The sequence below is a fragment of the Sciurus vulgaris genome (assembly GCF_902686455.1).
Source record: "Sciurus vulgaris genome assembly, chromosome: 17".
Taxonomy (NCBI): domain Eukaryota; kingdom Metazoa; phylum Chordata; class Mammalia; order Rodentia; family Sciuridae; genus Sciurus; species Sciurus vulgaris.
Genome location: NC_136478.1, coordinates 49,829,523 through 49,846,516, shown reverse-complemented (window position 1 = coordinate 49,846,516; position 16,994 = coordinate 49,829,523). Strand labels below are relative to the sequence as shown.

The following is a 16,994-nucleotide window of genomic DNA, read 5'->3' as shown; positions in this document are numbered from 1 at the left end:
CTGGACAATCTGGCCCGTGTGCTGTCCTCGCCTCACTCACGCCTCTCCAGCCTTTTCCTGGTCAAAGCCGGTTCTTGCCTCAGGGGTTTGCACCCCCCACCCTCTTTCTGGAATGCCTTTAACATGACCCCAGCTCCTTCTCATCACCCTTCCTGTTCACAGCCGGTCAAGCAGCCAGCTCTCCAGGTACCCTGTCCCAAGTCCTCTACTACACGGCTCGCCACATGAACAACCTGCCCTGTTGATGTGAGGTGGTGACGCCAGGTGGACGCTCTCGCAGGGCAGGGGACTTGCCTGATTTGGTCCAAATCTATCCTCACTGTCTAGAACAAAGCCTGGCCTGCACTAGGCACTGGATCGACACTAAGAGCAAAGACTGAACGGGCAGCAGTGCCCAGGAGTGGGGGGGTGGCTTCCAGTCGGAGAGAGGCCACTGCCGTCTGCAAGAGAAATGAGGTGAGCGTGGGAGGCGAGAGGCAGCGGCGGCATTGGGCAGTGGCGGCGAGGAGGGCCTGCCCGGCCCTGCCCGGTACCTTCTGCGCTCCTGAAAAGGCATGGTAGAAGCTGGACACATAGGTCATTATGGCCTTCTCGTCGGGCCGGGCCGTGTTCACGATGTCTGCAAGTGAACAACAAGGGTTAAACCGCCTGGGCAGGGTGGTGCTGCTCTCTGGGACCCTCGGGCTCCCAAGGCCACAGTTGTCCTGGGAGAAGGACCTCAGAACTGATGGGGCACCTGGTGGATCAGGCGGGTCTGGCCGCACCCTCCGCCCCTGACCCGCACAGTCTCGGAAAGGCCAAGGCTGTGAGAACTGGACTAGAAGGAGGCCACTTCCTCTGAGGACAGCCTCAAGGGGCTGAAGGACAGTCAACTCAAGGGCCACCAAAGGCCAGAGACATGGATCCTGGTCAGGGGTGGTGCTGGCTAGAGCGAGGCCAGAAAAGGAAGAAACAAAATTCCACCCTAGCGGTCTCTGGATAACAGGCCAGGCAGAGGGAGGCCAGGTTGTGTGCAGGAAGCCTGGAGCCAGTCCTCTGCAGCCACCTCGCCACTGCCCAGGCCCCCAGAGCCAACCCTTCAGGAGAGAGCAACCCACCCTTCTCTGTCCCTCAAAGCATCTGGGCTGGCTCAGGCTGCCCTGCTCTGGGCCCCAGGGTGACAGGGCTGTCCAGGTGTCTCTGGTTCACCAGGCTTTATTCAGCCCTTCCCGCTCTCTGCCAGCTCAGCTCCCTGAGACGACCCCTAAGCTCGGTGAGCCCAGGGGCACTTGCCTGGAGCCAGGCTAGACAGGTGAGGCGTGAAGGAGGTGGTAACGGAGCCAAAAGGCATACTGACCCTCTGCATCCAGCATCTTGGGGATGTCGAGGTATTTCTCAGCCACTTCGAAGGCATTGTTCAGGTTGGTGACTGGATCGTCCTGTGAGGAGGAGGTGAGCAGGGAGCAGTCAGGGCAAGGACACGGGGGCTCAGGGCACAAGGGCCGGCCTGGGAGTGGGGAGGCCAGCGGCAAGCTGGGAAGGCGTCTTCAGGCGTCCAGGGAGGCGAGTGCAATGCCCACCATGAGGCAAAGCACTTCTGCATGAAAATGCAGGTGTGTGCTCGTCACAGGATTCCCAGCCACCCAGGAATCCTAGATGGACTTCCTGCCCTGACACCCTGCAGGTGTGGCCCAGCTGAGAGAGCACTGGGACAGGTACGGGGAGCAAACAGAGCACCGGAGGCCCAGCTCCTGGGGTGCCCCCCACTCCCACGTGCAGTCTCCACAGCTCGGGACTAGAGACCTTGCCCCCGACCCTTGCTTCCCCAGTCAGTTTCCAGCTGGAGCCTGATTCACATTCTCACTGTGACCACAGGGGCCGCCTGAGGGTCTGTTTCTAAAAATGCCCTCCTCCAGCTTGAAGCTGCTCCTCCTGCAGGCCCTTCTCCAACCAGGCCAGCTCGCACATTTGGACAACCTCCTGTGGTGGTTTGCTTTGGACATACTGCCTGCCCTCCCCAAAGTGGGGAGTGCCCAGGGCCCAGCTGGCTCTCACACGCAGCAGGTGCTGGCCCGCGGCAATGGCTGGAACCCCCTCCTCTCCTCCCACCTGGGCAGAGGAGGAAGGCTGCTAAAACCAGAAGCCAGGAAGGGGAGAGGAAGAAGAAGGCCTAGAAGAGCCCTGGCTACCTGCAAGACCCATGGAAGTAGATGGGACAATCCCTGAGGGAACAAGGAAGGCAAGCCGGAGACCTGGGAGGACAGGTGCAAGGCGTCACCAGCCTGCCCCGCGGAGCAGAAGCCAGCCATGGGCATTGGCCTTAGGGATGGTGGCCCAGAGTCAGGGCAGCAGACTCAAGCGCGCGAGGCCACCGGGGCAGCTCGGGAGGCGTACCTTTCTCAGCTTGTCGTATTCGATCAGCTCTGGCCTGTGCCGGTGGATCAGAGCATTGAAGGCAAGACCGTCCTTCCAGCTGGAGATGAAAAGCAAAGGTTATCCCAGAGGCTCAGGAGGCTGAGGCAGGAGGATCGCGAGTTCAAGGCCAGCCCCAGCAACTGAGTGAGGCCCTGAGCAACTCGGTGAGACCCTGTCTCTAAATAAAATACAAAAAAGGGCTGATGATGTGGCTCAATGGTTAGCGTCCCTGGGTTCCATCCCTAGTACCAAAAAAAAAAAAAAAGAAAGAAATCACAAAAGTAAAGGTCATGAGGCGGGTGCTCTCACTGCAGGGGGAATGTGGAGTGGCACCCAATGCCATTATTAACTTCCACTTTCTTAAGGGTTTGGTGTGTGGCAGGTGCTGCAGGGACATGATATGGCACAGTGACTGAGTATGACATCTGGAGCCAGACAGGGGGTTAAGTCACATGATCTCCTCTACCTCACAGGGCTCGGGGAGGAGTGAAGGAGTAAATGCTTAGACCAGCGCGACAAGGACTGTGTGACCAAGGTGGCCTGACCTCCTGAGCACTGTATACCAAGCGCCCGCTGAACGAGACAGGCCCACTATGGGGAGCCCGGTGCAGGAGGCCAGTGTGTGGTGTGACCCTGCACCTCGGCTGACCCACGGGAGGGCCAGGTGTGGGCTGTCCAAATGCATGGGTGTGGTCTGGCGCCGTGGCGCGGCCTGAAATCCACCTACTATACTAGGGAGGATGAGTCAGGAGGATCACAAGTTCAAGGCCGAGCTTGGGCAACACAGCAAGTCTCCATATCAAAACCAAAAAAAAAAAAAAAAAGGCGGAGCAGGGCAGGGGCTGCAGCTCAGTGGCAGAGCACCTGCCTAACACGCAGGAAGCCCTGGCTTGGGGCCCTCATCCCCCTGCAGGGAGCCTGGGTGTGCGTGTCCTGGGGGTCTCTGCAGCAAAATGACCCTCTATAAGGTCACGAGCTGGTCACAAGCGAGGCTAGTTAGAGCCTCCTCCCTGAGATCCTTAAAGAGCTGGTTCTTTCTGGGGTCAAGCTCGATGTCAGCTGGTTACATCTATCACCCCGCTCGGTCCACCTGCACTGTGTGCCATGCACCTTAGCTGGGTTCCCTCTGCTGGGTGAACTGCCCACGCAGGGCCTCTGCCCTGTGCCGCTGGATCCCCTCGCGGGAGCAGCGTGTCACAGTTACTGACTGAACAAATAAACAGGTGGGAGCATCAGCCATCTGATGGCAGGAGAAGGAAAGAGAGACGTAGAGGGATCATCAAGGGAGGGACGCACACCTGCAACCCAGCAACTCAGGGGGCTGAGTGAGGCAGGGGGGTTGTGAATTCGAGGCCAGCCTCAGCAACTTAGTGAGGCCCTAAGCAACTTAACAAGACCTGTCTCCAAATAGAAATATAAAAGGGCTGAGGATGCGGTTCCATGGTCAGGCACCCTTGAGTTCAGTGCCCAGCACCAGAGCCAGGTGTGGGGACCATGGACCATGTGTGTGCTATCGACAGTGGAGTACGATGGGAAAGGCTCTCGACATCCAGCACAGGGCTCTCAGGACACATCAGGGCCCCTGTGGCACCTGTGTCCCGTCCCAGAGGCTCAGAGGGGCAAAGTCACACACCACACAGGACCTGCTCTGAGCCTGTGCTCCTAACCAGTGGGCCGCCCCACCCCTTACCACACTCTGGACCTCACCTGGGTCACCCTCCTCACGCCGGGGGAGCAGGTGGTGGCTAAGCCTAGTGCTGCTCACCTTAGCAGAGTGCACTTTCCCTGCTTCTAAGTAACAACATAAGGACTAGCCCTGCCAAGACACCAACACGCAGGGGGAGCTTGTTGGGGTTGCTCTTTTTTTTTTTTTCCTTGAGAGGTATGATTTATTTACTTATTTTTTAATTTGTATTTTTACAGACTGCATTTTGATTCAGTGTCCACAAAGGGGGTACAACCTTTCATTTCTACAGTTGTGCACCAAGTAGACTCACACCATTCACGTACTCATACATGTACATTGGATCATGCTCTTCAGAGACCAGGGCACCTTCCAGGAGTATCTCAGGGGCTGGGACAGGGACGCACTGAGGGCTGGCATCTCACAGGCCACGATAAAAACACAGGAGCTGGGGCAGGAGGGAGGAGGCACCATGGTTCCTGGGGCGGAGGCAGGGGTGGAGACGGGGTGTCTGCGCTGGCACTTACCTGATGTGGAAGTTCTGCACGTTGACGTTCTTATATGGCGCTGTCTTTCTCTGGCACCAGAGGAGGAGCCCTTCCTTGGCAGAGGTCTCTGCAAAATACACAGGAACAACGAGACTGACTCAAATCAGACCTCAGGACTCAACCCACAGAGGACTTCTAGCCTCAGGTCTGGGAAAAACACAACCCAAGGGGGAGGACATCCACCGTCACGACGGCAGACCCCTGCCCATCCCAACTGCCAGGATGCACAGCCCAGCCTAACCCTGCCAGCGCCAAGGAGAGCCTGTCGGCCAGGGCGACCTGGGACGGGACGGACGGAGGGAGGGAGGGAAGGAGAGAGGGAGAGAGGGAAGGAGGGAGGGAGAGAGGGAGCCTGTGCTGCGCCCCTGACCACAGAGCTGCCTTCAGCTGCCTCAGCCTCTGCTCAACAGGATGAAAGTCCACGAGGCCTAGGAGGCCCGTCTGCTCCTTGTGGACAGTTTGGCTGTCCTCAGATTGGGAGTTCCATTAGTCAGGGAACACATCTGTCCTGGTCACTGCTGCCACCTGGCACCCAGGAGCCCCCTCCATAAGCTGGCCTGGTGGCTTTTCTCATTCTGTGGTGCACACGGGTTGCTGGAGGGAAGCGAAGCCCATTTCTGGATGGCCTGGACTGACACCAGGTCCCCAGAAGCAAAGGCCTAAAGGTGGGGGTGTCAAGCAGAAAGAGAACCAGCTCAGGCCCAACTCTGGCACTTTGGTCCATGATTCGAGTTCCCAGCTGTAGCTGGGCCCGGTGGCGCACGCCTGTAATGTCAGCGGCTCGGGAGGCTGAGGCGGAGGAGCCAGCTTCAAAGCCAGCCTCGGCAACCTAGTGAGGCCCTAAGCAACTCAGAGAGACCCTGTCTCTAAAAGAAATATTTAAAAAGGGCTGGTGATGTGGCTCGGTGGCTCAGGAGCCCCGGGTTCAATCCCTGGTACCCAGAGTTCCCAGCTGTGAGATGACGGGGCCAGTCGCCCTTGCCCGCTTCATGAGGGGAGTGTGCGGGAGTCCCGACGATGGGGCCATCAGAGCAAGGTCATGGGATGGGCGGGAGGCCGGACTCTGCACACTCCTTCCTGTGAAAGGCCACCTCTGCGGGCCTCCCAAGGAAGGAGGAGAGACAGAGCTCCAGGAACGGCTCTAACTCGCCCCGGCAGGATGTGAGGAGGCGGTTCTCTGCCACGTCTCACCTTCCACGGAGATGTCCTGGATGGCGAAGCGGAGGATGATGGTCCAGATCATCCCCAGGGTCATCTTCGCATTGCCGTCTACAATCTCTGCACAGGGAAGGAGGCGGTTAGACTGCAGGGAGACCAGCCAGCTCTCTGACTGGACCCCAGCTGCCCTCCTGGACTCCCTAGGAGGCAAGGGGCCTCGCAGCCTGTCCAGGAAGCACCGTTCTAAAAGCCTGCCCCTGGTGCTGCTGCGTGCCTAGGGCTCCGTCTGTGTTTCCTGGGCCATGGAGGCCTCTTCCCCTGGGACAGCTCATTGTCGAAGCCCGTGAGGACTGTTCCAGGTGTGTGACCCTCTGCTCACACCTGTGTCGTGGCACCTACGCTCAGGCAGGATTCTGCGTGAGTGGATGGCCCTGCCTGGGTGGGGACCGCCTGATGGGTCAGTGTACATGCTGCACGACCAGGCTGAGGCTCTGCTGCCTCCTTCCACCTGAAGGGCCGCTGCCCTTGTTCACACCACTGCCACTTCCTGCAAAGCAGGACGGCTGCCTCCTTCAGAGCCTTAGTCAGTCCACCTCTCCACAGTGACCAGGTGTGTCAGACTGCGTCATGCCCAGCTAAAGATTTCATGTGCCTGAGATGACACCTGTGTTCCTTGGTGTGGCCTACAGGGTGACTGTCCTGCCCCCTCCTGGTACCCTCTGCTGTGTCCACCCAGCAAGCCAGGCTCCTTTTGCTTTCAGAACCTCAACCTCTGTCCAGCGATGGAGGTGCCCCGCCCGCTTCCCTGCAATGGCTTGGGCCTCTCCTCCCGCGAGCCTCTGCCCACGTGCCACCTCTCAAAACCAGCTTCCCTTGCTGCCCCACATCTCAACACACCAAACAGGGGGCCTGCAAAACCAGATCAGAGGAAAGGAGGAGAGGCCGGACGGCAGCCAGGCGAAGGCGAGCTCCAGGTGCCCCTGGAGGCCCAGCACAGACACGGCCCCTCAGGAGCAGGACACCTGAGGGCGGGCAAGGCTGAGAAGGACAGAGCTGAGGAAAAGCTTGGGGCCACCTCCCCAGGACACGCCCACAAAGAAAGGGGCGCTGTCGGCCCCAGCAGGGGAGCGGCCAGGTGGACCACAGGCCGATAGCCCAGGCAGCTCTGGATGTTTAGGACAAGGACATACGCTATCACCCAGAGGCAGGGAAGGCACCCAGTGTCTGTCCTGGTTCTGTCCCAAGGTCCAAGGCCCAGACACAGATACTGACCACAGTCACCTGCCCCTTCCCTCAAGACAACTATGGGGCACACCACCAAGGTCCAGTCCCCCAGGACAGGGGGAACAGCCCACGCCAGCCCACATCCATCCACTGGATGTGCAGGCTGACTGCAGCGGTTCAGAGTGCCTCTCTCAGGACAGTCCACCTGCTACTCTGCCCTGAGGCTGTGCTTCTGACTGCTGTCCCCGCATAAACCCCACAGAGAAGCCATTCTCCCCAGCTGCCAGCCATGAGGAGAGGGTAAGGGGACCAGCAGGGCTAAGTTCTCAGGTGTACGAAGCTGTGAGATGTCTCCATTAGGCTGCCCTCCAGCTTTGTCCCAGGGCCCAGTGGTCACAGGGGTTGGACGCGAACCAATCTGTGCATGAATGGGAACATTTCAGACCGAGTTTTTCTCCAAATGGAACCAAGGCCACCATGGTCTCTCCTCTAACCCCTTCTGTATTTACAGACGAACATTTGAGCAAAACAAATGCAGCTGTGAGAGGCACAGGCTGGAGCAGAGCCCAGAGGACAGAGCTGTGCAGGACAGAACATCTCTGGGCCTGACTGGATTTTGGGGTTATTTTTTAAAAACAGACACCAACCACCTCGACTGTGGCATGCAAGGCTTGGCAGCCCTCCTGGGAGAGGTCCTGGGCCAGGGCAGGGCCTTGGAACTCAGTAGAGTGTTCTGGCCTGGAGTTCTGGCCGAGTTCTCCAGCCCTGTCATTAACGGCGATTAGTTTTCTTTGTTTTTCTAAAAGCTGGGACAATGCGGATGTCAGGGCAAGAAACCCTGCTCTGACTAATGAGCAGAACTGCGAGCCCAGCTGCTGGGAGCTTCTGGGCTCCATCAGGCCTCACCTCACCTCCAGAAGCACCGTGAGCTCAACCCCGGGGCCCGAGGACAGCCCTCTGCCCCGGCGGGGTCCTCAGTATCCACTCAGGATACAGAGGATCCTGGAGCCGGCCAAGGCCTGGCTCTCCCAGTCCGTGCACGTGGGGCCAACTCTGGGTACTGCCCTCTGTCCTGTGTGTCTTTCCCAACACTCTGACGGGGGCCACTAGGCCCATCCTCCACTACACTCCCTCCTGCCCACACGTACCAGGCAGGGCCAGTGGTGGAGGTGCTCCTGGCACACAAGGGCCAGGTCATATGTCTATCACTGCAGCTGGGTCCAGCACGAGGATGAGTGAAGATGACCAGGGTCCAGGGCAAAGTTGTTCCTCGCCCTGCCCCTCGTGGCTGGGTCCATTACAGTCCCCGGATTTTAACTGCACCCACCTGTATTTTTCTGCAAGGTGTGTTTTGGGAGGTACTGGGCCCAATATCCTACTGAGGGCAGCCACTGTGGTCACTGGGAAGACATACTGGGCTCTGACCCCAGGGGCTCCATCACCAGAACACCTCGTGTTCAGAATGCAGGCGTTGGCCTGAAGTCAAGAACTCGGGTGCACTTACCTTCTGCCCCAATGGAGACCAGCTTGACGCCTTTGCTGGCGATGAAGTCCAGGGCCTTGTTCACGTTGTTGATCTTGTGCACCCGCATCTTCCCTCGCTCGGGCTTCGGCAGCCGCTCCCCTGAGAACGGCAGAGACAGAGGGGACCGGGCCTCAGCCATCCTCCTGCTCTCCAGCACCAGGCCCTTGGCCAGCCAGGCCAGTCGGCACCCGCCCACAGGCCACGCCCAGACACGCTTCCTGCACAGCGGTAACAGGCACCAGGCCTGTGGGCTGTACTGTGCCGGACGGCGGGAGCCTCACCTGAAATGACCTCCAGGAGCAGCATGAGCTTCAGCCCATCTCGGAAGTCCTCATCGATGTTCTCGATCTGTGTGCCCGCCTTCCGCAGGTGGGAGTTGCACCAGGCTGTGAAGGTCTGGGGAGGCAGGACAGAGAGGCACAGAGGGTCAGTCAGGCTGGTGTGGTTCTTATTAAAAGCACAGGCCAAAGGCTGGGCCCAGGAGAACAGAAGCCACCGTGGGGCACCAGCTTGGGACCAGGCCCCGGTGCCATTGTCTACACGTAGACACTGTTTCTGAACTTTACATTAACCTGAGCAAAAACTAGGACACCTAGGCTGCACGATTGCACGGGCAGCCCACAGCAGGGCTTGCCTCTGGAACTGCGCCTGTCAAGCCTGCAGCCAGCGCTCTTCCCACACCGAGGTCCCATGAGGCGCCCACAGGGGCACCAGGCAGAAGTCCCCTGCCCACTGCGGCTCTTACTTTCTACAAGACCGACGGAGCAGCAGGCCCTACAGACCGCAAACGACAAGCAGGGTCCCTGCCCTCCAAGAGCTCAGCTCCTCATTTCTAGGTGGACACAGCTCCTGGCCAAGCACTGGCTTCTTCCACTGCCCAACTCGGGCAGCAGAATTCCACTACTGGCAGGTATGACGTGGCCGAGAAAGCCTCCTACCAATTCAGTTCCTCCCGTCTTCACAGTCAGGTGGCCCAGAGGCAAGCCCTCCCCTAAGACGGGAATACAGAGCCTCTGAGCCCCGCACACATCTCCACCTAGTGGGGCTTCCCATGGCCCAACACCCTGGCTTCTCTCTTCCCTGGAGAACATTCCATGTCCCAACCTTCTAAATTTTTTTGTTTCTTAATGTACTGGGGATTGGACCCAGGGGCACTTTACTACTGAGCCACTCCCAGCCTTTTTTGTTTTAAATTTTGAGACAACAGTTCACTAAGTTGCTGAGACTGGTCTTGAACTTGTGACCTTCCTGCCTCAGCTTCCCAAGTTGCTGGGATCGCAGGCGTTTACCTCGGCACCTGGATCTCACCCTTCTAAATATAAAGACCTAATGTGTCTTGGGGGGTCAAAAGGGGGTTGGGAAGCAGCTACACGTGAAGAGGCAGATTCTGAAGATCAGCCGGAAGATGGAAGGGCATTTTCTAGTAGGGGGTCCTGAACAGGAAGCCCAAGTCCCAGACCTGAACACACCTGTAATGATGGCAGAACACCCAAGGACAGGGCCACTCAGCCACCACCAGCTAGGGCATGTTATCAGTCATTGGTGCCACAGAGGCAGCTCAGATCACTAATACCAATGTGCCTGGATGGCTTCTGGGGAAACCAGTCCTTCCCTCCTGCGGCAAGGTCTTCAGAAAACCCCCAGGCTGCCGCTGCCACTGCCCCAGGAGCCACTGAGCCCCAGGCCCCCACCCTGCCTCCCAATCTGCAGGGCCAGTGCAGAAGTGGGCAGATGGCCAGGGATGTGCAAGGGCACATTCCATGCCCAGGACCCGGACAAAGGCCACGTGGGGCAAGAGGGGCTTCCATGGAGCCTCTGGTCAAGCACCGTGTGTTCCAACAACTCTCACCAGACCTTATTCAGACTCCACATAGGCCCCTGGAGACAAAGACGCTGCCTGGTTAGCATGCCACCCCACCCTGGGGACCCAGCGTGAGGCTTGTGGACCACTCTGCCACACCTCCTGCAAACACAGGGAGTCCCTTGCCTGGGAGGCAGATGCCTGCTGAGTGGAGGACACCTTTGCCCTGCCACACAGCCACCATCGACCCATCCCCAACACTGCCTAGCCAGGCACGGGGCCCACGCCTGTGACCCCAGCAACCGGAGAGGCTGGGGCCCTGAAAGCTTAGCCAGACCTGTCGCAAAAACAAACACAAAGGGCTGCGGATGAGGCTCCGTGGTAGAGCACCCCTGGTTCCATCCCCGGCACAAACAGGACGGTGCCCTCAGCACCGCGCCTCTGCAAACTACCCGCCATCTCCCTGACCCAGTGCCAAACCACACTGGGCCGCTTCACAGCACCTGTCCCTGGTTTCTTGGTCATGTCTCCCCTCCTGCCACCCCCAGCTGTGGGCTCCTCCAGGGAACAGGGCACAGGCAGGGTCCCACTGAGCAGGTGCACTAGCCTCTCCAGCCGTCCCCCGCTGCCCCGTGCGATGCTGCAGGCAGACAGGCAGGCCCGGAGCGCTGGTGGTGACAGCAGATGGGCGGCTCCCCACCTGGCTCCCTCTTCTGTAAGGTCGTGGTCGCCCGAGGCTCCAGGCAAGAGTGCCCACGGAGCGCACAGCAGGGCCTCCTCCCCACCAGGTCTCGGAAGCCCTGCCTGCCTCATCCCCAGGGCGCCTGTCTGCCCCCTGCCACACGGTCCTTGGCACCTCTCAGGGAGAGGCATTTTTAACGCCCACGTCGTCCTCGTGGGAGCTCCTGGGCGGGAGGTGAAGGTGCTCAGGTCGCAGTGGCTGTGCGGTGGGCAGGGCAGCTCCGACCTCAAAGGCCTGTCTGCAGAGGCCGGCAGCAGGCGGGGCTGGGCAGGAAGTGGCTGGGGATGTCCAGCCTCTGCTCTTGCCTGTGCCTCAAGGATGCCCTTTGACAACAAAGCAGCCAAGTCGCATCCTGCAGCCTGAGGCTGCGAGAAGGCAGCGCGGGGGGTGGACTCCCCTGGTGCTCCCGTGCTGCTGGGAGCCCAGGTCTAGGCACGGGTCTGCAGGGAGGGTTGGCACGTGTCTAAAAGGCACCCCTCCTGGCCTCCGCCTGCACGGGTCACTCCCACACGCCCTGGAAGAGGCACAGACCTGGGTGTGAATGCCAGCTCTTTGACTTCCTTGTCCTGTTTCCAACCAAGTGACTTTACCTACCTAAGCCCCCTTCCTCCCTGTGAACAGATTCACCAGAGTCCACCTCCTGCAGCTGTTCTGAGGATGGAGCTGGGCATGTGTGGACTGCATTTAAAGCTTCTGTCACAGTCCCTGGCAGAGTCTCTACCAGATGAATCACAAACATGCTCGCTGCTGCTTCCTGCCCAACACCCCCGAAAAGCAGGATCCCACCTCTCCTCTGTGGGGGCCCTCTGCCCACTCCCGCAGCAGCGTGGAGGGAAATGGATATCAAGAGATCCACTCACAGATGGGCCCACTCCGACCTGTGGAGGCGCCGAGTAAACCCTGCCTGTCGGGCCCAGGCCATCTGTCCTCACAGGAGCTGCAGCACCACCTGCCCTCCAAACACATGTCCCACCCTGCTCATCTGCTCTGGGTGGTGAACAAGAGTTCTGACTTGGGGACTGCACAGACCTGGTTCAAGTCTCGCCTTTCCCACTTAGGCAGCCTGCCATGACCTTGGGTAGACGAGGAGCCTTGTTCTCCTCAATGATGAATGGGGACTGGAATCTCCGCTCTGAAGACAAGGATTAAACAAAAGGACAAAAGCAGGCGCCGGGCGCCGTGCCTGGCACAGGTTAAGCACTCCGTGTAGATGCATGTCAGGGGAGGGTCCATTTCCATAGGAGTGACCACTGGGCCCTGAACCTCTGCCTTCCTGAGTGGAAACACACAGGGTCCCCAGCAGAATACCCGAGTGCGCTGGTGACCGGGCAAGGAGGGGCTCCCTCCCCGTGGGGACTCAGCTCAGAGCCAGAGAGCCCTATAGGCGGCCGGCCACCCTGGCCCCACGCTTGCTTGGCCGTGTTTGCTGCTCCTGGAAGGCGAGGGGCACCTGCCGGCTCCGGCTCCGGCTCCGGCTCCGGAGGCCCTGGGCTGAAGCGACCTTCCTGCAGGGAGGCAGGAGCTCCAACGGGGCATTAAAGAGTCATAGTTTGTTCTGCTCAGATCCTCCCTCCCCTCCCCCGTTCAGAGGAACGTGTGAGGTGGACAGCGTGGGGAGGTGGTTTCTATAGCTGGAGGCCTCCTGTGCCCCCACAATCCGCCACCAGGCAAGATGCGTGGGGGGAGCTACAGACCCCCCGCGGACGGGCCTGGCCTGTTCCTGGCACCTTGGAGCATGTCAAGCCAGACACGTCCCCTCAACAAGCATCTGCTGAGTGTCCACCAGGCCAGGCCGGTGCCAAGTGCCTGACAGTGAGCAAGCGCAGCCAGCTGCACTCACTCGGTGCTCTGCCCGAGCAGGGAGAGGAGCAACAGCGATACCCCAAAGGCCCAGCCAGGCGCCAGGCACTGGCCTAGGCACTCTATCCCCCACTAACCTTCCTCATGAAGATGAGGAAACGGAGGGAAGCAAAGGGACTGCCCAACTAGTCACATCCCTAGAAAATTATAAGGCTGGATTTAAAGACAGGTGCTGTGGCTTCACAGGCCCCCGGAGGTCATCAGGTGGTCTGTGTCCCCTGCCTCACAGTGGGAGCTGCAGAGGGTGCTCAGCGCGGAGGGGGACTGTCTTGGGGAATGGCAAGGGCAGGGGCAGCCAGTTCCCTGAAGAGGTAATGCTCAGACTCTGAGTGATGGTAAGTTAAGCAAGTCAAAAATCAGGGAGCCTCTGCAGATAACAGGAAGAGCATGTGCCAAGGCCCCAGGGCAGGAGGGTAGAACCTGGTCAGAGGCAGGAAAGAGTTAAGGGAGTGAGCCTCATGGGGTCATCGAAAGGTCACACTAGGTCACAGTGGCACATGCCTGTACTCCCAGGGACTGGGGGGGCTGAGGCAGGAATATTACAATCTTGAGGTCAGCCTCAGCAACTTAGGAAGACCCTGTTTCAAAATAAAAGGGCTGGGGATGTAGTTCAGTAAAACGACACCTCTGGGCTCAAGCCCCACAAGGGAAAGAAACTGGGAGCAACTTCTTCCTCCCGGCAGGAGGGGGAGGGCAGAAAAGCCATGTCTGGTGGAAACACAGACTCAAGGTCTCAATTTCATGAGATCCTGGGAGGAATCAGCCAGAGCTCTGTGGGAGGGACAGGCTAAGAACCCTGAGCTTTGTGGGTTTCACTGTCATTTTCCAGGGGAAGCAGCAAATCTGACCAGCTAGAACACGATAGGCCGTATCCCCAGAACCTCATCTAAGGACTCAACGCACTTACCACCTGCCCGACAAATACTGGCTTGGAGGTCCTACCATGTCCTGGACAGCAGCAAGCCAGGCAGTCTGGACGTTAAAGATGATCACACCATAACTGCCCACCGCTGCTTCCTACCATACACATCTTAGTGATTCTTTTATCTCCAACACCATGGTCATGCAAGACACTACCATCTCTACTGAACAGATGGAGAAACTGAGGCAGGAGGGGTCCCATGACTTGCTCAAGGTCAGGCTAATAAATACAGAGAGGCAGGCACTCACTCCATGACGTCAGGGTGGCAACCAACAAGGCAGGAGGGACAGAACAGCCCGGAAGGCCCAGCGCGGTTCGTGGGCAGGCTACTGCTCCCGCCTGCACCCAGCACCCTAGAAGGGAGCTGCACCCAGCTCTCACCTACCCAGGAAGGGAGGAAGGATGTGGACCGGCGCTTCTGAGCGCACTGGAAAACCACAGCCCGGCCTGCAGAGCCGCCTGCAGCTGGCAGCCTGGCGCAGCCTCCCAAGGCTGCCAAAATAGCTCGGGGCGTGAGTGAGGGCTGGTGGGCGAGTCTGCTGGCTCTCTGGGGTCCTCTGCCACTGCTCCGTGTGCGCGAGCCCCGGTGGCAAGATGGGTAAGGCGGGGTGGGGAGGGACGCTATTTCTGCTTTGTCACTGTGTGTTGGAGGGGGTGCTGGCATCTCTGGTCATAAAGTCTTTCCTGTGTCACAGGGACCCCTCCCAGCAGCCAGGATGTGGGACGGCTGGGTGAATGAATGATGGATATTGTTCGGGAGATGACCTCAGCAGCCAGGAATGTGGCAGCAGTGGCTTTAATGAGCCATTCACGGAAGATGCCCTCCCCCAATGCAGAGAGGCGAGACCCTCTGCTCTGGGCCATCGATGAATAAGAAATGAGGAAGACAGGGACAGCCGTGGTGCTCCCTCAGGCAGCGTGAGGGCCGGCACAAGAACAGGAAGGACCGGGCAGAGGTGGCTGGCCTGGCCGATGGGAGCAACTCCCTTCCCTTTCCCTCCTGACTTCCTGTGGAAGACTCGGTCTAGGGCCGGGGTGCAGTGCGGTGGCAGAGGCCAGCCTGCCTGTGCGAGGCCCTGGTCCACCCAGCACCACAGAAACAACACACGCGTATGGCCTGGGGGGAAATGCCTGCTGGCAGCAGGAACCCCACTAAAACAAGACAAGGAATCCGGAGCGAGCTGGTCCTGCAGAGCACAGGCAAAGCAGCCTGGACGGGGCCAGGGGCCTCCGGGCTCCCCCAGCCCAGCAGACACTACCCCGTGGATTCCACTGGCTCCGTGCTTCATGCTGCGCCCCCTTCCCCTGTGTACACGCTGCCCACCCGCTTAGCAGGAGGCTATGGCCCAATGCCTGGCCAAGAAGGCCGCAGCTGGCCACAGCAGGCTCCCCCAGGCACACAGAGGCCAAACAGGCCGTGCTGGGGTCCCGGGAGTTTCCAAACCTCATCTCTGAAGTACCGTGTGGGGCTTGCCGCTCCGCTGGGGCACCGGCTGCTTTGAGGGGGAGGACGCCGTCCCACCTCCTGAACCCCCACCTTGCATGCCACGGCCTCTGACGCTGCCCATGGCTCCTGCCTCCACCGTCCAAGGAAGGGTGTCAGGGCTTGGACACCGGGAGGAACAGCTATTTATTTCTAGGGAAGGCATCCACCCTTCTTATCACCATCTGCCAGGCTGCAGCTAGGCCTCGCGCAAGGCCGGGCCCGGTGGGGCACCTTCTCCGTCCCTGAAAGCGGAGACTGCTCCTGGGGCCTCCGGCTCCATCTCCAACTCAAAAGGTGCTTTCAGGGCCAGACAGCTTGGCCTTCTAGAATCTAGGTTACCAGCTGCCGAGGCAGAGGTGATCACCCTGACCAGGAGGAGCCTGCGAAGCGTCTGAAACAGCTGGTGAGATTACAGCCGGAGCACTGTTCTGAGGGTCCACTGCCTTCACCAGATTCCAAAGGAGCTGGACAGACAGCCCCACAGCACAGTGACCAGCGCTGCCCTCTAGGACCTGCTCGGACAGGAACAGAGCAGGCGGGCCACGTGCCGGCTCCATGAGGACACAGCCTGATCGGGAGGCAATTGCTGTGAAGTATGGAATGCTTCTTACGCCTGGTCTGAAGTCGACTTATTTGGAGTTTTCTCAGTCTATGTGAAAAAGCCACCTTCCCAGTCGGAGAGGCATGAATACCACAAAGGGCAGTCGGAGCATTCCCAAGGCCCTCGTGTCTGTCCAGAAACCAGCCCCCGCCCCTCCCAGCGGCAGAGTCCAGCCTTGGCAAACCCCCTGCAGGGTCCCAGAGAGCACGTGGGCACGGTCCCTGCTTCCCGAGAAATGCAGGTCCAAGACCTTCCGGCCCTTTGCCGGGCTGGCTACGTGGCTCCTCTTGGGACTCCCCTCGGGTGCCACCACTCCAGGAGGCCTTCCCTGACTGCGCCTCCACGGCCCACCACTTCGCTGTTTGATCCACTGCACTTCCCATCAGAAACTGTTACCTGTTCTCCCAAGTGTGACACATTCCCACAAGAGGCGGGCACAGTTGGCCAGAGGATTCCACTGCTGGAACAGTATCCTGCACACAGTAGGTGCTCAATAAGTCCTAGAGTGAATGAATGGGACAGGACTGGGACTTTCCCATGTCTAGTTGTTAGGATTTCACTTTATGCTGATGAGTGTCCCTGCTGAGGGATAAACCTGCTTGCTCTCAGGAGGCCTCGCAGTCCTGGGACTGCAGATGTTCTATCCACAAGCCGGGGCGAGAACGCTCTGGGCTTGCCCAGCGTGGCGGGGGGAGGCTGGGCACTTCCCTTCCCTCGGCTTCGGAGACCACTGGCTGCTAGGGGCCCTGGCTTAAGCAGAGCTGCACCCAGACAACAGGTAGCAGTGGGTGGGCTAGAAAGAGGTTGGCTGAGTGGACAGGTCCTCCAGACATCCACCCGCCCAGGAAGGACGGCATGGCTCTGTGACCACAGCAAGCTCTGTCTAAACAGACGGGGTCCCAATCCGAGGTTTGCGGCTTAGTGAACGTGTGTGGCTTCAGAGGACGAAGCACCCTCTCCACGCTCCAGCGTTCTCTGTCAGGGAGGAAAACAGACACTTGGCGAGCATTCGAGTCGCCCCAGCCTGGCGGCTGGCGAGCGGAAGTCCT

At 59.4% G+C, this 16,994-nt stretch overlaps 1 protein-coding gene across 1 annotated transcript in view; it reads right to left on the bottom strand.

Annotated features, from left to right (window-relative positions):
- The window catches only part of ACTN4 (actinin alpha 4), a 68,741-nt gene that overhangs the window by 17,090 nt on the left and 34,657 nt on the right, over window positions 1–16,994 (bottom strand). Inside the window, 7 exon segments of the mRNA XM_079119386.1 lie at window positions 534–619; window positions 1,337–1,418; window positions 2,374–2,452; window positions 4,606–4,693; window positions 5,818–5,904; window positions 8,513–8,632; window positions 8,815–8,929. Coding sequence (XP_078975512.1) covers window positions 534–619; window positions 1,337–1,418; window positions 2,374–2,452; window positions 4,606–4,693; window positions 5,818–5,904; window positions 8,513–8,632; window positions 8,815–8,929 — 657 coding nt within the window.